This window comes from Phacochoerus africanus, chromosome 7 (assembly GCF_016906955.1).
Source record: "Phacochoerus africanus isolate WHEZ1 chromosome 7, ROS_Pafr_v1, whole genome shotgun sequence".
In the NCBI taxonomy this organism is placed as follows: domain Eukaryota; kingdom Metazoa; phylum Chordata; class Mammalia; order Artiodactyla; family Suidae; genus Phacochoerus; species Phacochoerus africanus.
In genome coordinates, this window is record NC_062550.1 from 18,624,528 (window position 1) to 18,649,273 (window position 24,746).

At 46.4% G+C, this 24,746-nt stretch overlaps 1 protein-coding gene across 6 annotated transcripts in view; it reads left to right on the forward strand.

Annotated features, from left to right (window-relative positions):
* The window catches only part of DIP2B (disco interacting protein 2 homolog B), a 234,618-nt gene that overhangs the window by 204,554 nt on the left and 5,318 nt on the right, over positions 1–24,746 (forward strand). For 4 of the 6 annotated variants that reach the window (XM_047786602.1, XM_047786601.1, XM_047786603.1 and 1 more), the window contains 14 exons: positions 176–285; positions 425–505; positions 6,565–6,688; positions 9,008–9,129; positions 10,636–10,747; positions 13,609–13,718; positions 14,205–14,335; positions 16,089–16,257; positions 17,335–17,505; positions 18,252–18,313; positions 19,180–19,237; positions 20,268–20,342; positions 21,894–22,071; positions 24,513–24,636. In XM_047786602.1, coding sequence (XP_047642558.1) covers positions 176–285; positions 425–505; positions 6,565–6,688; positions 9,008–9,129; positions 10,636–10,747; positions 13,609–13,718; positions 14,205–14,335; positions 16,089–16,257; positions 17,335–17,505; positions 18,252–18,313; positions 19,180–19,237; positions 20,268–20,342; positions 21,894–22,071; positions 24,513–24,636 — 1,627 coding nt within the window. Of the gene's footprint in view, positions 1–175; positions 286–424; positions 506–6,564; positions 6,689–9,007; positions 9,130–10,635; positions 10,748–13,608; positions 13,719–14,204; positions 14,336–16,088; positions 16,258–17,334; positions 17,506–18,251; positions 18,314–19,179; positions 19,238–20,267; positions 20,343–21,893; positions 22,072–24,512; positions 24,637–24,746 lie in introns of those variants that run through there. The other 2 variants (XM_047786604.1, XR_007135806.1) reach the window with 2 other exon arrangements.

Below are 24,746 nucleotides of genomic sequence, written 5' to 3' on the forward strand. Positions count from 1 at the left end.
TGGTTGCCTTTCCCCACTAGAATACCAGCTGTCTTGTTTGCCTAGAAGAGTGCTCAGTCAGTGTTGAATGGCTGTTTGAACCAGCTTGGGGCAGGCTGGAAATGCCTGGTGAGGAAGCGGGTAACATGGCTTGAATCACCATCTCCAGAGAGTTGCATTTTGCTTTTACTTACAGGTGTCGGCCCTGCTTCTGTGATGGTTGGGAATCTGGTTGCAGGAAAACGCATCGCACAAGCTGCCGGAAGGGATCTTGGGCAAATTGAAGAGAATGATTTGGTGAGGAAGGTAAGTGTTCCAAAAGTGTTAAATTTTTACACGCAAACCAAGGACAGAACCTGTGCTTCAGGTGAGAGACGGGAGATGTGTTGTCCAGCTCTTTCAGAGTTGCTGACCCTGCTTCTTTTTTTTTGCTTTCTGACTTCAGCACCAATTTCTGGCAGAGATTTTGCAGTGGCGAGCCCAGGCAACTCCTGACCACGTACTCTTCATGCTGTTAAATGCCAAGGTATTAAAAATTCGATTGTCTGTCTAATCAGCTGGCTATTGTGAGTATTTTAGGCACTCTTCAGCTCTTTCTTTCATCAGAAAATTTCTGTTGCCAACTCTGAGGAAGGAGTTATTGCTTTCTCCTTGTTTTGATATATGGGAATAAATTGTGCAGTCACTTCAAATGAGACCTCCTGGAGTGTTATTCAGTTCTGTCTCTTCTTTTGTTGCAATCAAGTCACCTTTATTCAGCTCTGATAGGAACGGGAGGGATCTATGTCATTACATAGATCAACAGATGTACAGAGTATTGTGTTCTGTAATTTATTACCCAGTTTTACTTTTCTTCCTTGATTTCCACCAGAAAGAAAATGACTTTATATCAACATGTTAAAAACCAGAGTTGGAGTTCCTCTCAGTGGTAACAAACCTGAGGACGCGGGTTTGATCCCTGGCCTCGCTTAGTGGGTTAAGGATCTGGTGTTGCCATGAGCTGTGGTGCAGGTCGCAGATGCAGCTCAGATCTGGTAGTGGTGTGGCTGTGGTGTAGGCCAGCAGCTATAGCTCCAGTTCATCCCCTAGGCTGGGAATTTCCATATGCCACGGGTGCAGCCCTAAAAAGCCAAAAAAATAAAAACGGGAGTTCCCGTCGTGGCGTAGTGGTTAACGAATCCGACTAGGAACCATGAGGTTTCAGGTTCCATCCCTGCCCTTGCTCAGTGGGTTAATGATCCGATGTTGCCGTGAGCTGTGGTGTAGGTTGCAGACGCTGCTCGGATCCTGCGTTGCTGTGGCTCTGGCGTAGGCTGGCGGCTACAGCTCCAATTAGACCCCTAGCCTGGGAACCTCCATATGCTGCGGGAGCAGCCCAAAGAAATAGCAAAAAAGACAAAAAAAAACAAAAACGTTATTTTTAGTACATATTTAAATGATCCATTGTTAATATATAAAAATCAAATATAAAATTATTTAAGAGTATATGTAACCACTGCTTTCTAATGGATGGTTCACCAGGATATTATATTCTTTAAGTTATACACTCTGTGGGGGTCTGCTGTCATTTGTTTATGTTGATGGCTGAGTCAGAAGCTAAACATATTTTGATCATAGTATAGAACAGTATTTCTCACCAGCAGGGGAAGGACTTGAAAGGCCTTATTGGAATCTCTTAGGGGACTGACTTACCTTAATTCCCTCTTCGGCCCCAGTCCGTTAGATTCTGATGTTTGCACACACACACCCCTACCTTTGAGAATTTATGCAATGCTTGAACTTCGGAGGAATATGCCATTCATCTTAGTGAAACATCATTAAAAATCGTAAGAACCATTGCACTGTAGTAGAAAACTTGGACCTTTCTTCTTCCACCTCTGTGTGCAGTGGGCTTCTCTTCATGCCCCTGGATTGGCTACGGTCCTTCCATTTCAGTAAGAGGATGTCAGTCCAGCTATTGCCCAGTCCACTCTCACGCTTGGCTACAGGTGAAGTTATGGTCCCTTCAAAACTTCTCCAGATATATTTGTTAGTGAACATAAGTTTAAATTTTCTTCTTGGTCAGAAAAATAATATATAGAGTCAACTAAAGACATTTAGTCCATTTATTCTGCGTATTCTAACGTTTTACCTTGGGTGACCCCAGACTACCAGGATGCTTAGGAACCACACGACATTGTTCTCTCATGCCCACAGAATGGTTGTGACTGAAGTTTAGTTTGCTGCCGTACCACGGACCAAGAAGAGGGCTACTGTAAGAAATGGCCTTCTGACTTTAACCCTGGTTTTAGCCAAAGAAATATTTGTTTTAATATTATAACCTTAACGGCCAAAAATAGACAATTTATTTAGTAAATTAAGACATTATGGAGTTCCCTTCATGGCTCAGCGGTTAACGAACCCGACTAGGCTCCATGAGGATGAGGGTTCAGTCCTTGGCCTTGCTTAGTGGGTTAAGGATCCGTCATTGCCATGAGCTGTGGGTGTAGGTCGCAGATGCAGCTCGGATCTGGCATGACTGTGGCTGTGGCTTAGGCCAGCAGCTATAGCTCCAATTCACCCCTAGCCTGGGAACTTGCATATGCTGCAAGCGAGGCCCTAAAAAGCCAAAAAAAAAAAATTATAAACATGATGAAATACTTATGCAGTCTTTCAAAACAATGTTATGGAAGAATAACATTGTTTCTAACATAGAATTGGAAAAGTAGGATATAAAACTCTAATAATAATTGAGTGCTTACTAAGGACCCCATTCTGGGTGCTTTATATTTCATAGCTCATTTTAAGATTGAGACATAAAATCACTTGCCTGAGGTCACAGGACTGAAAATGGTAGGACTAAGAAATTAGCTCCTTCATTTGAACCCAGACTTGCTTCAGAGCCCACATTCTTAGCGAGAGCACTGCACAGCCACTGGCATAGTGTATGATGCTTTTTATTTTTTTATTTTTTTTTGTCTTTTTGCTATTTCTTTGGGCCGCTCCCTCGGCATATGGAGGTTCCCAGGCTAGGGGTCGAATCGGAGCTGTAGCCACCGGCCTACGCCAGAGCCACAGCAACTCAGGATCCGAGCCACGTCTGCAACCTACACCATAGCTCACGGCAACGCCGGATCCCTAACCCGCCGAGCAAGGGCAGGGCTCGAACCCGCAACCTCATGGTTCCTAGTCAGATTTGTTAACCACTATGTCATGACGGGAACTCCGCTTTTTTTTTTTTTTTTTTGTCCTTTTGCCATTTCTTGGGCCGCTCTCGCGGCATATGGAGGTTCCCAGGCTAGGGGTCCAATCAGAGCTGTAGCCACCGCAACCTTGGGATCCGAGCTGCGTCTGTGACCCACACCACAGCTCACAGCAATGTCGGATCCTTATCCCACTGAGCAAGGCCAGGGATCGAACCTGCAACCTCATGGTTCCTAGTCGGATTCCTTAACCACTGCGCCATGATGGGAACTCCCCGCTTTTTATTTTTTAACGTTGCGTGTAAATTTACGTGTAATATACACTCACTTAAAAAAAAAAAGGGCAAATATACCCCCAAATGTTAATAGTGGCTACATCTTAGGATATTTATTCATCTTTTTTTGGGGGGTGTGTCTTTTTAGGGCCAAACCCATGGCATATGGAGGTTCCCAGGCTAGGGGTCGAATTGGAGCTGTTGCTGCTGGCCTGCACCACAGCCGCAGCAACGCCAGATCCGAGCTGCATCTGCAACCTACACCACAGCTCACAGCAACACCAGATCCTTAACCCACTGAGTGAGGCCAGGGATCGAACCCTAAACCTCATGGTTCTTAGATTCATTTCCACTGCACCAAGACGGGAACTCCAATACGTTTAAAATTTTCTATATTGAACACAATTTTATATTAATGAAATTTAAAGTTATTTTAAAAGAAACAGCTCAGTAAATTTGCTTTTACCATGAGATTTTTTTTTAGCTACAAAATTATAATAATTAAGACTATGATATTGACAGGACAAATAACCATTTGATGTTATCTGGTAAAGTGGAAGGTAGGTATCCCAAGGACCCAGCAATTCCATGTCTAGGTCTACACCTGACCAAAATTCATGTTTTTATGCACTCAAATACATTTATAAGAATGAATGGTTAGGAGTTCCCATTATGGTGCAGCAGAAATGAATCCAACTAGGAACCACAAGGTTACGGGTTCAATCCCTGGCCTTGCTCAGTAGATTAAGGATCCAGTGCTGCAGGTGCGGCCCTAAAAGGAAAAAAAAAAGAGAAAAAAAAGAATGAATGGTCAGAGTTCCCAATGTGTTGTCTCTCTGGCAGTGTGGGTTCTGTCCCTGGCCCAGCACAGTGGGTAGATGATTCAGTGTTGCTACTGCTGTGGCCTAGGTTGCAGCTGTGGCTAGATTTGACCTCTGGACCAGAAACTTCCTTATGCTGTTGGTGCAGCCATTTAAAAAAAAAAAAAGAGAATGGGAGTTCCCATCATGGCTCAGTGGAAAGGAATCTGACTAGCATCCATAAAGGACGCAGGTTCACTCTCAGGTCTTGCTCAGTGGGTTAAAGGATCTGGAGTTGCTGTGAGCTGTAGTGCAGGTCACAGACGTGGTTCAGATCCTGTGTTGCTGTGGTTGTGGCGTAGGCCGGCAGCTACAGCTCCAGTTGGACCCCAGCCTGGGAACCTCCAAATGGCATGGGTGTGGCCCTAAAAAGCAAATAAATAAATAAATAAATTTACATCAGGAATAGAATGGATGAGTAAATTGTTGTATGTTCATACTGTTAAATACTATGCAGCAACAAAAGTGAATAAATTACACCTAGGTGCCACAGCATAGATGATGCTTAACAATATCGAGAGAAAGAAGCACAAAAATGTATACATAACAGTCCAATTTTGGAGTTCCTGTTGCGGCGCAGTGGTTAACGAACCTGACTAGGAACCATGAGGGTTAAGGATGGTTAAGGATTCAGTGTTGCCGTGAGCTGTGGTGTAGGTCGCAGACACGGCTTGGATCCCACGTTACTGTGGCTGTGGCATAGGCCAGGGCTACAGCTCCGATTAGACAGACTCCTAGCCTGGGAACCTCCATACGCCATGGGAGCGGCCCCAGAAAAGGCAAAAAGACAAAAACAAACAAACAAAAAAAACCATTTTATGAAAATCAACTATTTTATAGGTGCTAAAAAATATTTTCAAAATCAGCCATTAGGGAGTATCTATCATGGCAGAGCAGAAACGAATATGACTAGGAACCATAAGGTTGCAGATTCAGTCTGTGGCCTCTCTCAGTGTGTTAAGGATCTGGCGTTACCATGAGCTGTGGTGTAGGTTGCAGACGCGGCTCAGATCCTGCAGCTCCGATTGGACCCCTAGCCTAGGAACCTCAATATGCTGCCGGTGTGGCCAAAAAAAAAAAAAAAAAAATCAGCCATTAACATTAAAAAATTAGGAGTTGCTATTGTGGCTCAGCGGTCATGCACCCAGCTAATATCCATGAGGATGCGGGCTCAGTCCCTGGCCTCTTTCAGTGGGTTAAGCATCCAGCGTTGCCGTGAGCCACAGCACAGGTCACGGATATGGTTTGGATCTGGCATTGCTGTGGTGTAGGCCGGCAGCTGCAGTCTGATTTGACCCTTAGCCTGGGAACTTCCCTAATCTATGGGTGCAGCCCTAAAAAAATAAAAATAAAAAATCAGGCACTTACTGATGGAGGGAAGGCAAAGGCTGACATGGGCACCCATGAGGGTACTTTCGAGCTCCTAGCAGTGGTGGTCTCTATTTTAGGCTGGCTCTTACACAGATGCTTCTTTTATAATTTTTCACTATGCTGTACATTCATATATTATACATTTTACACATTTGGGTGTTATATTTTGCAAAGGAACAGGAAATCAAAAAGCCCAGCTCAGAAAACTTGAATTAACAAAAAGGGTATTTTTGAAGGCTCATGGTACCAGGAATAGTTGGCCATCTTCTAATCTGCTAGCCCTTATTGTTAGCCAGTAGACTCTGATTCTTTGTTTTGTTTTGTTTTGCTTTTTAGGGCCACACCTGCAGCATATGGAAGTTCCCAGGCCTGGGATCAAATCCGAGTTGCAGCTGCACCCTATGCCATACCTGCGGCAACACTGAATCCTTAACCCAGTCTGCCACAGCAGGAACTCCTACACAGCAAATGTGTTTGACCACATAGCTAGCCTCCTGACCTCACTCCGGCCCTCATCATGCTTTAATTTCATTTATTTTCCATCTACTCTTATTTCTTCATTTAAATAAAAAAAAAAATTGCCTTGTATTTTTTTAAAGCTTCCTTAAATAAGAAAGGCTGTAAATACATGTTTGCTTTAGTTTAACGTTGCTATTCCCTAAGTACCTTCAAACATTGAAAAGGAATACCGCACACGTCTTTTGGTCCTGGGGAATTTTTGCTGAATTTGGTAACATGCTAAAGATAATCAAGCAAGACACAAGCCTGTCGTATAATGTCAAATTGGCTGTATTTATTACTGTTTAATTTTGTTACTGAGCTTGGACTAGCTTATACTTTCTTCTTCTTCTTTTTTTTGCTTTTTGTTTTGTTTATTATACTTTCTTCTGTTTAAAGGGAACTACAGTGTGCACAGCCAGCTGCCTCCAGCTTCATAAGCGAGCAGAGAGGATTGCGGCAGTTCTTGGTGATAAGGGACATCTGAATGCAGGAGACAATGTGGTGTTGCTCTATCCACCTGGTAAGTGTTGGACTGGCAGCCTAGACAAGCTCTGATACTAGACGACAGACTCCAAGAGGACGGGAACTCAGGGCCATCATACGTGGCCATGGAGCTGTGCACGGAGGCTCACGCCGTGAGGACGAGCCCCACCCCCAGAGTTGTGCAGACCGAGTCTGTTGTATCTACTCTTGTGTTTCCAGTGCCTGGCACTGTGGTAAATGTTAATGGAGTGAAAAGAGACACTTATTGGGAGTTCCCGTCATGGCTCAGTAATTAACAAATCTGACTAGGGACCATGGGGTTGCGGGTTCAATCCCTGGCCTCGCTCAATGGGTTAAGGATCCAGCGTTGCCATCAGCTGTGGTGTAGGTCGCAGATGCGGCTCGGCTCCCTCGTTGCTGTGGCTGTGGTGTAGGCCGGTGGCTACAGCTCTGATTAGACCCCTAGCCTGGGAACCTCCATATGCCGCGGGAGCGGCCCAAAGAAATAGCAAAAAGACAAAAAAAAAAAAGGAAAGAAAAAAGAAAGAAAAGAGACACTTATTTCTAGGTGTGCTCAGGAACAGGACCATTTCACCCAGTTTCCGAAAGCATGTTGTGCGTGAACCCTGACTTCACGTTCTCCCTGTTGTAATTGCTGCTTAGTGTTCCTCGGTTATTACCATGTCCGTCTTCCTCGGTCTAATCGAGTTCAGCAACCTTCTCTCTACAGCAGGAGGGACTCAGAATTATTTGATGACAAGTTGGTATAAATACTCAAAATTTTAGATGGAATATTTAAGTTCTTTGTACCTTTCCTTTTTTTTTTTTTCCTTTTCTCTTTAGGGGCCTCGTTTGCAGCATACGGAAGTTCCTGGGCTGCGGTAGACTCTTAGCCGTAGCCCATAGCTGCAGGCCTACGCCACAGATGTGGCAACACCAGAACCAAGCCACATCTGCAACCTACACTGCAGTTTACAGCACGGCCAGATCCTTAACCCACTGAACGAGGCCAGCAATTGAACCTGCATCCTCATGGACACTTATGTCAGGTTCCTGCTGAGCCACAATGGGAACCCCCTTGTCCCTTTCTTTATTCTTCTGTCTCCTGACCCACTCATAGATCCAGCCTGCTATGGTCTTTTATCCCCTTTACCTCATTTTACTCTGTGAATCTTACTACGCTCTTGTATTTACGTTGATACTAAGATTTTTTAGAAGGTCACCTGGTAAAGGAACTCCTCCAGCTTAGTTCCTTCGGGGGGTTGTCGTCCATCTAGCAGTTAATCACGGTGATGGACCAGAGCACTTCCCAAGGGTGCCCTCCAAATCCTGGTACTGCAGAGGCTTTATATCCAATGATATGAGATTTGCTCCCTAAAACCTGCACCTGCTGGTGGAGTGACAGCTCAAGGGTCTAATTGCCCTTCACATAGTGGCCTTCGAAAGATTTAGGGAAATCAGGTGTTTCTCATCTCTCCCCCCCCCCTTTTTTTTTTTTGTCTTTTTGTCTTTTTGCCTTTCTAGGGCTGTTCTCTCGGCATATGGAGGTTCCCAGGCTAAGGGTCAAATTGGAGCTGTAGCCGCAGGCCTACATCACAGCCACAGTGATGCCAAATCCAAGCCACATCTGCAACCTACTCCACAGCTCACGGCAATGCCAGATCCTTAACCCACTGTGCGAGACCAGGCATCAAACCTGTGTCCTCATGGATACTAGTCAGATTCGTTTCCACTGAGCCATGACAGGAACTCCTTCCCGTTTTTTTATTTCCCAAGTGAAGCAGCCCTAATTTCTGCAATTATTTCTCCTAAGTAATAATATCAAGTAATGATGTCAAACTGCCTCCTTCAGGTATTTTTCAAGAGGTTTCTTTATTTCTGGTTTCCTTTATTGTTATTTATTCTTCGCTTCTCTCTATATATGTTTTAAGTTGTTTTATGTGTTTCTTTACCTTCAGTTTCTTCTAAATTAAAAAAAAAAAATTCCTTTGGAGTTCCTGTTGTGGCTTAGTGGATTAAGAACCTGACTAGTATCCATGAGGATGTGGGTTTGATCCCTTACTCAGTGGGTTAAGGATCTGGTGTTGCTGTGACCTGTGGTGTAAGTCACAAACTCGGCTGGGATCTGGCATGGCTGTGGCTAGGCTGGCAGCTGCAGCTCTGATTCAGCCCCTAGCCCAGGAACTTCCATATGCTGCAGGTACAGCCCTAAAAAGAAAAGCAAAAATCCTCTGATAGTGTCTCTCTTCAGTTATGGTCTTCCTAACCCATCTGGCCTGATTTAATAAACGGTTTTGGAAGCTCTGCCTTTCAGTTTCTCAGTGACACCGAACTGCTCAGTGACTGTGTCTTGCAGGCATCGAGTTAATTGCTGCGTTCTACGGCTGCCTGTACGCAGGCTGCATACCTGTGACTGTCCGCCCTCCTCATGCTCAGAACCTCACGGCCACGTTGCCCACTGTCCGCATGATTGTTGATGTAAGTACCAGGGATATCGTGCCTTGTCCTCATCTTGTGAAATCCAGAGTCAGACAGCTAAGGATCCTTAACTAATTTTCCACTTTAGTTGAGTCAGGAAGTCAAATCTGTCTCCTAAAAACTGCCTCCTTTTCCTTTATCTGACCAAAGTGAGCAGCATCTTTCAGTGAAGGAATGTGGGGAAGCAGTTTTTGGTGAGATACAGCATCGTGTTTTTATCAGGAACATTAAAGAAGTGAAGCTGTCATTAATAATTCCCTATGAAACTTGTTTTTTTTTTTTCCCTCTTCTAAAAAAAAGTCCTAATAATTTTCCTGCACAGTAACCAAGGTAATTTTAGATGCCAAACTGAATTCTACCCAGTGTCAGAACACTTTTATTTTGGTTAGTTTTATAACTTCCCTTGGTATCGCATTAAAAAGGAGTCCTAGGAGTCCCACCGTGGCTCAGTGGAAACGAACCTGACTAGTATCCATCAGGACGTGGGTTCGATCCCTGGCCCCACTCATTGGGTTAAGGATCTGGCATTGCCATGAGCTGTGGCACAGGTTGCAGACGTGGCTCGGATCTGGTGTGCGTGTGGTTGTGACGTAGGCCAGCAGCTATAGCTCTGATTTGACCTCCATATGCTGCAGGTGCAGCCCTAAAAATAAATAAATAAGTAAATAAAAGGAGTATAAATCTTGCTCTGGAAGTGGTAGAAGTTTCTGCAGGATATGAGAATTGAAGAAAATAAGAAAAATCTGTATTGCATCATATCCTAATGTACTTTAAAGCAAAGAGTTACAAATTCTAATTTATGTATCATTTGTTTCTCTAAGAACTGCTGTGCTGTCAATAACTGGAGCCTGCAGTATCAAGGCCGGGTTCCCCACAGATGACTTTATTACAAAATTCAGTTCGGCAAAATGCCCTTGTTATGTTCTGCAAAGTAGACCAGAGCCGGGCAGGGGGCCGGGGAGAGAGGCGTTCCTTCCACTTGACACAGTTTGTGGGGAAGTTGGTCACTTTGTGTGTCCACGTGCAGGTGGGCAGGAGAGCTTAGTTTCTGTGGGGACACAGAATCCCTCAAATGCTGGGTATGTCCTAGGTCCAATATATGTCGCCATTCCTCAGACTGTTGCGAACATTTCATTCCTTCAGAGAAGATCCTCTCACCCCTCTTGTTCCCTGGGCACAGCAAAATCCATGTTTTTATTTTTCTACTTTATCATGGTCTTCATGAAATCAAGAGATTTTGAGATCCATACCGAGATTATAACCTGGGAATATTTGAGAATCGCTCTTGTAGACAATACCTGGTGTCGTGAACAAGTCCATCATTCTAATTCAGTATTACACATTTTCAGAACAAACATGACCAGGGAAACACTGACCTCCATTGTCCTGTGTGTGTTCTCAGAAAAGCTGGTACGGCCCTGTCCCAGTGTGATGTGTGAGTTGCTTTTAGCCACAGCCAGAGCCGGTGGTGCTCCCAGTGCTTATTTTTGTCCGTTTGTTTTCTAGGTCAGCAAGGCAGCCTGCATTCTCACCACGCAGACCCTAATGAGGTTACTGAGGTCCAGAGAGGCAGCGGCAGCTGTGGATGTGAAAACCTGGCCAACTATCATTGACACAGGTGAAAGGGAGCTTTCTCCAGAGCTGCTGAGGGAGCAAGAACATTGACTCTCTGAGATTTCCTAGATTCTCATGCCAGAGGTGTTTACAAAGCTCCACTGTTGCACCCATTCCACCTGCTAAGACAGAAGCAATTCTCAATGTCCATCCAACCAGATCCAAAGAAGCAGGTCACAATATGCTAGAACTGTGGAAACAAAAAGTGTCTTACTGTTACTCTTGGCATCAACAAATGGTGGTTAGGTTTTTTTGCCAGATGTGACTACAGACATGTAGGGCCATAGAGAGTATTGAGAAGATCTAATCTTTGACTTCCAGATGTGATGGAGTTGAAACAGCATTGGACCAGGACTTAGAGACCCAGTTCTCGTTCAAGTGCAGTACTTATTTTCTCTATAACCTTGTCTGAGATTACTCTGTCCTAAATTACTACCTACTCCTGCCTGACTCACTATTTATTGAGAATATCAAATGCAACAAAATATGTAAATACTTTGAACACCGTAAAATGTATGAACTTTTAGATGATGTTCATACTAGAGAAGAAGAAGGGAGTTCCCATCATGGCTCAGTGGTTAGCGAATCCGACTAGGAACCATGAGGTTGCGGGTTCAATCATTGGCCTTGCTCAGTGGGTTAAGGATCTGGCATTGCTGCGAGCTGTGATGTAGGTCACAGACGTGGCTCGGATCCGGAGTTGCTGTGGCTCTGGTGTAGGCCGGTGGCTACAGCTCCAATTCAACTCCTAGCCTGGGAAACTCCATATGCTGCGAGAGCAGCCCAAGAAATGGCAAAAAGACAAAAAAAAAAAACCAAAAGGAGAAGAAGGAGTTCCCGTCGTGGCGCAGCAGAACCGAATCCGACTAGGAACCATGAGATTGCGGGTTTGATCCCTGGCCTTGCTCAGTGGGTTAAGGATCCAGCGTTGCCGTGAGCTGTGGTGTAGGTCTCAGACGCGGCTCGGATCTGGCATTGTTGTGGTTGTGTAGGCGGGCAGCAACAGCTCTGATTCGATCCCTAGCCTCGGAACCTTCATATGCTGCGGGTGCAGCCCTTAAAAAAAAAAAAAAAAAGAAGAAGAAGGAGGAGAAGGTGAATAAGACACAGGGCCCTCTGGAGATGGGGGTAGAGGAAAGAGTGTGAGTTTTGTAGACAAGGCAGGCGTAAGTCCTGATCCTCTCTTACTCATAACTGCTTCGTGGGGTTGTAAAGATTACATGATATAGGGAGTTTCCATTATGGCTCAGTGGTAATGAATCCTACTAGTATCCATGAGGATGCAGGTTCTATCCCTGGCCCCGCTCGGTGGGTTAAGGATCTGGTATTGCTATGAGCTGTGGTGTAGGTCAGACACGGCTCTGATCTGGCATTGCTGTGGCTGTGGTGTGGGCTGGAGGCTACAGCTCCAATTCTACCCCTAGCCTGGGAACCTCCATATACTACAGGTGCGGCCCTAAAAAACAAAAAATTAAATGATATGATGTAAAGCACTAGCATTTAGTCATAATCATAACATCTTTTTACGGAGCCCTTAAACGTGTGCTGGATATCTAGCATGTGAGGCCCACCCTGTTCTTAGACCAATCCTACTAGGTAGATGCTAGTTTTATCCTCATTTTACAGATAAGAAAACTAAGGCCCAGGGAGGCTAAGTAAGTAGCAGAACTGGAAGTCAAACCAGTCAGTTTGGCTCCGTTCCCAGCCTCCTAACCATTAATTTCCTCCCTACTGGTTTTCAGTGACTATCCCGTAGTGTCCCACCTCAGGAACATTTATGTGGATTTCAATGCAAGGATAACATGTATTTATGGTTACAGTGTGCCAGATGCTGAACTAGACTCTTTCTGCATTTGTTATTTCAGGACATTAGCAAAGTCATTTGTAATATAGACCACAGATGGGTTGGGTTGATGTTGAGATGTTCTACTGCAGTTATTGGACTCAATTGCATTTCAGGAAGACCTGAAACGTGGGCTGTGATCCAGGCAACGAGGTTTCTTTAGGTAGTTGAGTGGCCCTTCTCTACACAAAGGAGTTGAAGATGACAGATGAAGTCTGTGGTGATGGATGACCAGAGATGGGCACCCAATGAGACAGAGATCGAGAAGTCAGAGTCAGGAGCGTTTCTTGATCTGGAAAGCCAAAGGAGCCACTGAGGAGGCGTGGTTGGGGCCCAGAGCCGCCTTTGATATGCTTGGATTTGATATATTTGTAAAGCAGATTTGCAGGGAAGGGAAAGGTATCATGCAAGAGCAAAAGAACATAATTCCCAATTCTAAATTATCATTCTTATAGTCGATCATGTTACTAATGGGGAAAAACTGTCCAACTTTTAAAGCGGTCCGTGATGGCAGTAACATGTACTGAACTATCAATAATGAACTTTAACTTGAAGCCAGCATAACAATAAATAAAGCTTCTTGAGTTGTTTGGAAGGACTTTATGTAAATTAACTGGCCAACAACTTTGCGAGGGCCGGTATTACTGCCACTTCGGAGAGAAGGAAACAGACACCAAGGTGATATTGCTGATAAACGGCAGGACTGGCATCTGCACACTGGCAGTCTGCTTCTTTAGCCTGTGTTTTCAGCTACTATGTTAAATTACCCCGCACTAATCTTCTAGTAAATGCTTCCACCCGATGTAGGTTTCCTTGTTTATATCATCTGGTGGTGCCCTCACTATCACCCACTTCTGGGAGTGACATATGTGAGCTGGCTGGTTAAATACGAGAAGCCTAAGCTTTAGCAAATCCCAGAAGCTAAATTTAGCCACAGCCAAGCTGCAGAAGACGGGTTGATGAGCAATGATTTTTGCTTTCCAGTGTGTCTGATTGACATTGAGTTTTTCCTTTCCTTGCAGATGATTTACCCAGGAAGAGGTTGCCTCAGCTGTATAAACCGCCTACTCCTGAGATGCTGGCGTATCTTGACTTTAGTGTCTCCACAACCGGCATGCTTACGGGAGTGAAGGTAGAGTGCTCAGGATGTATTGACTCTCTCCCTGGATGCTGGCAACTTGCTAGCTCTGCAAAAAATAGAGATGACCACTGTCCCAGGGACTTCACACGGAGAGGCCAGCTGGTTGTACGAGAGACCAGTAGGCAGGGGATCAAGGGCCTCTGCTATATTTAAATGAAAGCATTGGCTCTTCCGGAATAAGTTATCCCAAGGAATTTGTGTCATGAAGTGTTCTGAACCTGGCATAGAAGCTAACAGATAACAAGAGTTACAGTTAAAGCCAGTGTGAAGTCATAGATTCGTATTTCATAAAATTCAGTATAGACAAATGAACAGAAATAGGTTACTTCACTTAGATTAGGCTTTTTGAAGCAATGAAAAATATACATCATTTTTGAGGAGTTTGGGGGAATCAAAGCTCCATGGAACTATCATGAGAGTTGCTTTTCTGCCTGTGGGATGCCAGTTCCATCCTGTTCCATGTTCCTTACCTTCCAGATGTCCCACTCTGCAGTCAATGCTCTCTGTAGAGCCATCAAGCTCCAGTGTGAGTTGTATTCCTCTCGGCAGATCGCCATCTGCCTTGACCCTTACTGTGGACTTGGCTTTGCACTCTGGTGTCTCTGCAGGTAGGAATGGAAAAGCAAAGAAACAGAATGCCGGGGAATATCTTTGGGGCTCTAACCATGTCATCCTTCCCTTTCTCCCTTAATTTGGAAAAGTTTCATTAAAATGCTGATGTTTCCAGAATGTGTGCACCTAACATATCTTTGATATTTGTTTAGATTTGTTTGTATTCCCTCTTTTCTGTTAGTCTTACGCCTCATACAAAAGGGCAGTGATCTTAGTACCTCTTCTCTGCTCCATCCCGTAACCCTCATTTTAGAAGCAGAGCCAAGTAGAAGGATGACACCTGGGTGAAATGTCATGCCTTCGACAGCCAGAATGTACCCCCCGAGGCTTGGCAGGAAGGAGTGTAATGAGATGGGTGACAGCATGTGCCTGGACAGTAGCATGTTGGTCCTGGCCAGCTTGTTTCCTGTGGAATAGCAGGCCCTGGCTCCTTCCCCTGTCCTCCGTGGGGATCTCATCTCAGAACTGCATTTTCACCTCCTTGGTGGGCATCTCCACAAATGCTTCGCAGACGCCTGCAGCTGTACCTCCTCCTCCCCCTAAGAAGGATGGGGTTTTTTCGCCTAGGGGCCCACACTAGGAACTTGGGTGTTCTCTTCATCGCTATATCTTTATGTCTCATATCCAGTTAAACGTCCTGTCCTTTGCTTCAGTTGTTCCTTAACCCGTCTATACAAAAGAATCACCCAGGAGTCTATGAAAAAAAAATGAATATGCCTTCCCTAGACACGCTAACCCGGATCTGCAGACGTGAAGAGCACAATTGCAGTATTCAGTAATTTACTTACTTATTGGCTGTGCCCACGGCATGCTGAAGTTCCCCAGCCGGGAACCAAGCCCTCCCTCCAGCAGTAACCGGAGCCACAGTGGTAATGCCAGATCTTTAACCCACTGAGCCACCAGGGAACTCCTGCAGTATTTTTTAAATATAAGAGTCCTGGGCTCCTAGTGATTCTGATCTCTACTCAAGGTTTAGGAAGTTGAGGATTCATGGCTGGAGATAGTACATATGCTATGGGACTCTGCCATTCCTTCCTTTGTATCCTGGCTACACTGTCGGGGTTCCTCTCACCTGGACTGCTGCAGCCTCTCATAACTGTCTCCCAGCCCTCGGGGACTCGTGTTCCAGTTGCCCCCTCCTTGTGGCTGGTTTACCCCAGCTTAAAGCTGTAGTGACTGCCTGCTGGGTGAAATCTGACCTCCTTCATATAATGGCCCCTTCACAGTTCAGCCCTGACCCTTCGGGCCTCACTGCTCATCACTCCCCCAGGCATCCTGTACTCGAGTATTGCATACTATTTCTGATCACCTTAAACACACCATGTAATTGTATAGCTCTGTGCCTTTGCATACGCTGTTCCTCTGCCTGGAATGCCCTTACCACCACTCCCATTTCCTCTAGCCACTGTCCAAGTCCTGCTCACTCTTCAAGCCTCAGCTCAGGTGTCACCTACTCAGTGAAACACCCTTGCTTCTGTGTTCCCAGTTTGAGTGTCTTGCTCTTCATTCTTTGGTGATGATAGCCTGTTTTCACATCTCAGTTACCACCTCCCACAGTCTGCTTTGTTTTATAGTTATGGTGTCTTGGGAGTTGCCTAGGAACAATGCTGATTCATAGAGCGCTGTATCTAATATGACTCTACACTGTTCTTCGTGTTCAGTAAATATTTGCTGAATTGATGGTGTTCTAAACCATCAGGTTTTCTAGGATGCGTCGATAATGTCAGCTCTTGCCTTTCTTCATCGCAGTGTCTATTCAGGTCACCAGTCCATCTTAATTCCTCCCATGGAGTTAGAAAACAACCTTTTCCTCTGGCTCTCCACTGTCAACCAGTACAAGATAAGAGACACTTTCTGCTCCTATTCAGTGATGGAGCTCTGCACCAAGGGGCTTGGAAACCAGGTGGAGGTGCTGAAGGTAAGCAGCAGCTGTAACAAGGAGGCAGCCCTGAGAGATCCTAGAGGACTGGGCTAGGCATGCTGACACCCCACCTAGCGGGGCCAGCCAGCCAGATCTGCCCGCTTGTTTCTAACCAAGCAGGTGTTGTAAACCTCAGGAAGTTTCTCTCTTCCACTTTCTAATTTAACACACTCTTTCAGAGTTGAATCTGATTCTGACATTGTGGAGAAGTTAAAACTAGTTGACAGGCTGAATAGACATGACTTTATGTGAAGATGAATTGGAACTGTGACTTCCAGGAGGATTTTTTTTCTCCGAAGAATTTGCAACCTGAGGATATGAGAGATTGGGGACTGCCCTAGAGATAAGGTGCTCGCTCATTCGTGTATCTATCAGGTGATCATATGTCTGACCTGCATATGAGAGAGTCAGAAGACACTGAATTTTCTTTTGTAGAGAAATATGACCTTAAGAAATATGAAGAAAAGAGGAGTTCCCATTGTGGTTCAGCATGTTAAGAACCCAACTAGTGTCCATGAGGACATGGGTTTGATCCCTGGCCTCGCTCAGTGGGTTAAAGGATCTAGTGTTGCCACAAGCTGCAGTGTAGGTCACAGATGCAGCTCTGATCCTGTGTTGCCATGGCTATGGTGTAGACCGGCAGGTAGCTGCAGCTCCAATTGGGTCTCTAGCCCAGGAATTTCCATATGCCCCCAAGTGCAGCCCTAAAAAGGAAAAAAGGGGAAAAAAAAAAGAATAAAGAAAAGAGAAGATTAGATCTCTACGTTGCTAATTTGTTTTTCTCCCAGTGCTCTCTCTCCATCTTGAAGTAGGAGGAAATCTAAGATACAGAAGTGGAGAGCTAAGATTTTTAGCTGAAAAAGGAATGAAATAGAGAAGGAGCAGATTGACCAGTGGGTGATGATTTTAGTGGAATGCCTTGGCATTTGGTGAAAAGGTGTGTCTCTTCTCTGGGTGTGTGAAGTGAGCACACATAGTTTCTCGGCTCTTCCTGACCACACTGGTAGCCCAGGGGCCCTCCTTCCTCAGTGCTCCTGGGGCCTCACCTCAGCTCCTGTGCCTGGTGTCTTGCAGACCAGGGGAATCAACCTCTCCTGCATCCGGACGTGTGTGGTGGTGGCCGAGGAGCGGCCCCGCATTGCCCTCCAGCAGTCCTTCTCCAAGCTCTTCAAGGACATCGGTCTGTCCCCTCGGGCTGTCAGCACCACTTTTGGATCCAGAGTCAACGTAGCGATATGTTTGCAGGTGACGATCATGAAATGGTGCTTGTGGGGGGGCGCCGGGAGCGCAAACTTCCACGGACTTGTGGTGGGACTCTGGGCTTTTTATTTGGACTTCACTGGGCCTTATGAGAAGAGTGAGAGCCAAAGAAAGTGGCATGGGACTTCTTTTGGGGTGAAGTGGGTTAAGGATCCAGCGTTGCCACAACTGTGGCTCAGGTCAAAGCTGCAACTAAGAGTCAGTCCCTGGACCGGGTGCCAGTCCCATATGCCACAGGTGCCAAAAACAAACAGAGAAGGTGGAGCACATGGGTGGATACTTCCAGGTCCTCTGTCACCATGGTTGGGTGACTTTGGAGCAGCATCATGACACTTTAACCCTGAAGCCCTCTCACGGGCCCCTTGCTGTCTGCTTGGCCGAGTGTCGGTTTTGAAAATCCCATAGATGCTGGTCTGTCTCATCCCTGCTTTGAGTCCAGAGACGAGGACCCTCCTCGACCTGGTACCCTCAGTGCTGCTCCGGCCCCTGGCCTACTTCCCGGGGGGAGGAAAGGAGAGAAGGATGAGGAGAAAGCCAGGCCAGGAGTCTCTTTCAGGTGTTGACTGCAACCCTGCCTCATCTGGTCGAAAACAGGGTGAGCTTTCAAAATGGAGTTCACATTTTTGATGGATGTGGCTAAATTGTCTATTTCTTGATTTGAAAATGTGAGATATGGAAATACCATTCATTCAGATTTTAAATAAACAATGCATTGATTCATTTTTCTTTAGGGAACCTCAGGGCCTGACCCAACGACTGTGTATGTAGATCTGAAATCATTAAGACATGACAGGTACAGTGGGTCTGTTATGCTTCCTTCCTATTAGCCCTTCTGAGCAGAAAAAACTCTGAGCCTCACGAGAGCCAGCTCTCTCCCGCATGCCTTTTGTTTGTGTCTTTCGGGGGCTGGGGGGTGGGAAGAGGGGAGGAATTCATTATTCATGCCTAATAAGATTTACATGTATAAGAAGGAAGTTTTAATCCTCACAGTTGCTTCACTGTTCTTTAATGCTAACATGTAATGCTGGGATTTTGTAACATTCGACTTAAATTAAAATGGCCAGGCTCTTTCTTCTGAGCCTTTAAAAATAACTGAGACACGGTAAATGAGGCAGAGCAGGGTTTTTGAAACAACACTTTGTCTGAGCCCCAGGAGTAAAGGCCTGCCCCCTCGTCGGCTCACAAGTGAGTTGTAGCTATGTCCCAAGGGGAGCTCCCGGCCAAGGGCTCTGGGACCCTCTCCCTGGTCCCACTGACTTGGGCTGTGTTCCCAGGGTGGCCCGTGGCCCTGACCCCGCCTGCACAGGCGGAGCGTCCCTCATGCTGTGGCTCTCAGCCTAGGGAGAGTTTGCCCTCCAGAGGACATTCGACAGTGTCTGGAGATGGTCCGGGTTGTCCCAGCAAGGGGGGTGCTACTGACATCTAGTGGGTATGGAGGCCTGGGGTGTTGCTAAACCTCCTGCAGTGCGCAGGACGGCCCTCCCCTAAACGTACCACGAGATAGCTGACCCAGAATGTCAGTGATGCTGATTGAGAAACTGCTCTAACGGGAGGAGAGGCAGATGGGCCGTCTCGGGAGGGCAGCATACACCTCGTCTGGCACACAGGGTGCAGTCATTGTTTACAGGCTCGTGTGTCGTAAATACTGCTCTTCTGCAGGGTTCGTCTTGTGGAACGGGGTGCCCCTCAGAGTCTGCTCCTCTCCGAGTCTGGGAAGGTAATTTGTTCTGTTAACCGTTGGGAAGCTGGCCTGTGGAGAATTAGTTCATTTTAAAGAAACCTGAAGCCATATAATATATTAACAGCTAGGGCAAGACTGAATCGCCATCTGGAGATAATTCAACATTTTCACTTAGCCAGTCTTTCAAATTCATATGGGCACATAAGTAAGAAGAATCCTAAATTTGAAGGTTCTTAATTCCCATAGATTTTTTTTTTTAAATCTGACCACCATGTTATTCTTATTTGACAAGGCAGTGAGATGTGGTGTTCACTATATTCAAGGCGAAGAGATGAGCAACCTAAAAAGCGCCAGTTCTACCTTTATAAATGTTACAGGGGGAAGTAACAATAAAAAAAGATATTTGAGGAGTTCCCTTCATGGTGCAGCGGAAACGAATCTGACCTAGGATCCGTGAGGTTGCAGGTTTGTTCCCTAGCCTCGCTCAGTGGGCTAAGGATCTGGCGTTGCTGTGAGCTGTGGTGTAGGTCACAGACATGGCTCAGATGTGGCGTTGCTGTGGCTGTGGCATAGACCAGCTGCTGTAGCTCCCATTAGACCCCTAGCCTGGGAACCTCTATATGCCGTGAGTGTGGCCCTAGAAAGCAAAAAAATAAAATAAAATTTTGTTTATTTATTTTTTGTCTTTTTACCATTTCTTGGGCCGCTCCTGCGGCATATGGAGGTTCCCAGGCTAGGGGTCCATTCGGAGCTGTAGCTGCCGGCCTACGCCAGAGCCACAGCAACGCAGGATCCGAGCCCACGTCTGCAACCTACACCACAGCTAACGGCAACGCTGGATCGTTAATCCACTGAGCAAAGGCAGAGATCGAACCCGCAACCTCATGGTTCCTAGTCGGATTTGTTAACCACTGCGCCACAACCACAACGGGAATTTTTTTTTTTTAATTTATTTTTTTTTTAAGATATTTGAGAGTGATTTCTTAGATTAGAACGAGGATTTAAACTATTCAAGGAGAGATTTCATTGAACTCAGCCTTTGTGTTTTCTCTTTGATTCTTCTTAGATTTTACCTGGAGTGAAAGTAGTTATTGTTAATCCAGAGACCAAAGGGCCTGTTGGAGACTCTCACCTTGGAGAGGTATGTGGAATTTCCCCCTTTCCTCTGAAAAGTCAGCAGTGAAAGACTTGAGGGCTCATACGGTGAAAGACTTGAAGTCAATGAAACTGTGGATTTAGCTTTCCCTCCTGGTGAGTTTACAAGCGTTTTCATCTTTTTCTGTAAGGCACTAGACTGAAATGGACAGAAGGGGGAGATTGAGACCAGGACAGCAGAAGATTTAGGCGCCCAAACTAGAACTAGTCCTGGATTTATCCACTGACGTTCCCTTAGCTGAAAAGGCGAAATGGACAGATCCCACCTGTTCCCTCTATTAAAGAATAAAACGAAAAGAAGCCACAGATTTAAAAATTTTTAATTTATACAAATTCTATTCCAAAATGTATCAGTTTTTGTGTTAGTATAAAAATACTTAAAATACTTAATTTTTGGAGTTCCCGTCGTGGCGCAGTGGTTAACGAATCTGACTAAGAACGATGAGGTTGCAGGTTCGATCCCTGGCCTTGCTCAGTGGGTTAAGGATCCGGCGTTGCCATGAGCTGTGGTGTAGGTTGCAGACGCAGCTCGGATCCTGCATTATGGTGGCTCTGGTACTGTAGGCTTGGCAGCTACAGCTCCAATTAGACCCCTAGCCTGGGAACCTCCATACCGCGCAGGTGCAGCCCTAGAAAAGACAAAAAAAAAAAAAGACAAAAAAATTACTTTATTTTTTTCCCCCGAATGTGTGTGCAACACTGATATGTCATCCTTTAGCCCACTGGGAGGAATGCTGTAGGTGCAGGAGCCAGATGACCTGGGCAAGTTGCTTAACCTCTCTGGGCCTCAGTTTCCTCACCCATAAGTAATACTTGCACCTACATAGTAGAATTATGTGACAATTCAATTCATTAATGCCTGTGTTTCTAATACACATGGGCCAGCACCCGTCACACAGTGAATACTGGTGTCACCACTGTGGTTGGCTGGTGCCATGTTTACATTGCAAGTTCACATACCCTGTAGTGTTTGCTTGCCAGCTTTGTAACTCAGATTCAGAGCACAGACATGATCCCTTGGTGGTTTTGGAGACTGAAAGAGAAATGAGCCAGGAAGGCAGCATAGCCTCCAGGTTAAGAGCCCAGCCTCTGTGGCCACACAGGCTTGGATCTGCATTTCCAAGTTTCTGCATCTTACACAAGTTATTTAACTCCTTGTTTTGTCTTCTGTAAAACGGGAATGACAGCAGCATGGACTGTATTGTCAGGTCATATAGGTCAGGATTGTTGGAGATATAAGACATATAAAGTACCCTCCCTGCTCAGCACATGTTGAACACTTGATAACTGTCAGCCACATTGTTGTTATTGTTATTGTTGCAGCTGGGTTGTTGTTAATATAAAAATGAGATTAAAAAGCTAAACGGGATCTAAAAAGCTCTAGGATGCAGGTTCGATCCCTGCCCCAGGAACTTCATATGCTGTGGGGTGGCCAAAAAAAAAAAAAAACAAAAAAGAAAGCACATCAAAATAATCAGTCCCAAGAGAGCTGAGTTGATACTGGTGAAAGGTGACCACCGCCCTTTCCTTGTTGCAGATTTGGGTGAACAGTCCCCACACAGCCAGTGGCTATTACACCATCTACGATAGTGAGACTCTTCAGGCTGATCATTTCAACACTCGCCTCAGCTTTGGGGATGCTGCTCAGACCCTCTGGGCCCGGACGGGATACCTGGGTTTCGTCCGTCGGACTGAGCTCACAGCAGCCACCGGAGGTATCTTGACCGACTCTTCCCCCTCATCCCGCTCTGCGTTTTAGCCCCCAGCCCAGGCTGGCTTTCTGCAGCCTGCCTTTGGATTGGGGAGCGTGTGTATTGAATTCTTCTCTTCTGTGACTCTTGAACCCATACGTGAATTTACATGCATTTGAAGTAAGACCCGGCCCCACGAAGAGGACCCAGAAAGTAAGCACGGGGGCAGCATGTCCGCACCCCTGAACCCTGGGGTAGCTCGGCCAGGCAGTCATAGAGACGTGCCTGGTGAGTGGCTTGCGATGAGTACATGTCCCTGGCAGGACGCAGACCCTCAGCCCTCATGGGCTCCATCCCTCAACAAGCTCTGGGAACAGGTAGTTCACCTCTTGGTTCCTGGGCTCCTGAGACCCGGGAGGGGGGAGCCAGTGCAGAGGAGCTGACTTGCTGCAGTGCTCTGTCCCTTTGGCGGCTCAGTTGGGGCATCGAGGCTGCTTGGCCAGGTTCTTGTGTAAGGAGTCATCCTCTGCCCAGCTGGTTGTCGTGGCCTCACTGCCATCTGCCTTCAGCCTTTCTCCTTAATGGCACGAATAGCCACTTTAAAATACCCAACACTGATCGTACACGACAAGAACTGTCACAGATCACTCACTGCACTTGACCGGCTAGAATCAAGCCAGGTCATTTCTCCGCAGCCCTTGCATCTGACCAGCGTCCATGGTCTCTCCGTGTTTCACAGGGAAGCAGGATAATATACCGCACATGAGGGAGGTATCCTTCGCCGGGGTCTTGGTGCTGAAGCTTGCCTCTGCCGTTTGCGGTGTGAACCTCTCGGTTTCCTACCTGGAAAATGGGAGTGATGATGTTTCCTGCTTGTGGGAATGATGTGAGATTCAACGGCACGGTGCCTTCATGTTCCTAAAACAGGGCCTGACCCACAGAAAGCACTCATTAGGCATTAACCACTGTGTTTCTATTGTTTTTGTTACTGCAGGCGTCATAAGCGCCTCTTGTGTGATAGGAACTCTGCTGGCCTTTCTCCTTCTCTTCTGTCCAGCAGCTCCTAGCACCTTGTTTCACTAAATTTTTCAAAGATCTTCCTTTTCCTGAAACTGTAACATTCAGTAGACCTAGTTGAGTGATCTCTTTTCTTCAAAATGCAGAATGTATATAGACATAAACCATGTAGCTTTGTGTATACAGTGTGTGCATAAAATCTTTTTTAAAAAGTGAGTGAGGAGTTCCCGTCGTGGCGCAGTGGTTAACGAATCCGACTAGGAACCATGAGGTTGCGGGTTCGGTCCCTGCCCTTGCTCAGTGGGTTAACGATCCGGCGTTGCCGTGAGCTCTGGTGTAGGTTGCAGACGTGGCTCGGATCCTGAGTTGCTGTGGCTCTGGCATAGGCCGGTGGCTACAGCTCCGATTCAACCCCTAGCCTGGAAACCTCCATATGTCGCGGGAGCGGCCCAAAGAAATAGCAAAAAGACAAAAAAAAAAAAAGTGAGTGAGACCTCTGTAATGTCATGCTGGCTTACAAGGACTAGGAGTTCCCATCGTGGCTCAGTGGTTAACAAACCCGACTAGTATCCATGAGGACTCCGATTCGATCCCTGGCCTCACTCAGTGCGTTAAGGATCTGGCGTTACTGTGGGCTGTGATGTAGGTTGCAGATGCGGCTCAGATCCTACACTGCTGTGGCTTAGGCCAACAGCTACAGCTCTGAATTGACCCCTAGCCTGGGAACCTCCATATGCTGTGGGTACAGCCCTAAAAAGACACACACACACAAAAATCCAGGACTAGTCTCTGTGGATTCCATGAAGATGCCTAGAATCAGTGATACCATGTTCATTTCTTTTCCATTTCAAATCCTCTCTCCTCCTCCCCTCCCCAGCCATCATCTGGCTAATTCCTATTTACCCTTCAAAGCCCAGAGTGGCTTCCGCTTTTCCTTCTGTGAACCCTTGTGCTGAGCTCGGAGGAGGGGGGAGTGTCCGCTGCTCCCCTCACCCCTGCGCACACAGGTCGCTGGGCTCACCGCCTTCCCCTGGGACGTCTGTTGTGTGTCTGTTTCCCCGACTAGGCAGTAAGCATCGTCAGGGCAGGAATCACGTTCTGTCATCTTTGTCTCACCAGTGTGAAGCACGAATCCTGGCCCATGGTGTTAGCAACAACAACTACAATAGTAATAGCTACTGTTTCTCAGCACTTAGAATATGCTAGACGTCATATTAACCCCCTCATGTGAACTTATCTCCCTTAATCTTCACAGCAGCCATTTATCACTGCCCCCACCTCCCAGAGGGGAGGCAGGACGTGGAGGCTTAAGTAATTTGCTCCAGGTTACACGGCTGGCGAGTAGGGGTACCAGGGGACGCAGGGGCCATCTGCGCCCTGCGCTCTCGCAGCAGTGTAATGCCCTCAACGTGCCTGATGGGCCAAGGTCCTCTTTTTCTCTCTGTCAGAGCGACATGACGCACTGTACGTGGTGGGAGCCCTGGACGAGACGCTGGAGCTGCGAGGCCTGCGATACCACCCCATCGACATTGAGACCTCGGTGTCCCGGGTCCACAGGAGCATTGCTGAATGGTAACCCCCCTGCACAGGATAGGTTTCCCTTCAGCTGCGGCTGAGAGTTAAACGGCTCGGGAGTCAGCTGTCGGTACCAGACACCACCTGCAGACGTGTGACTGGAAGGG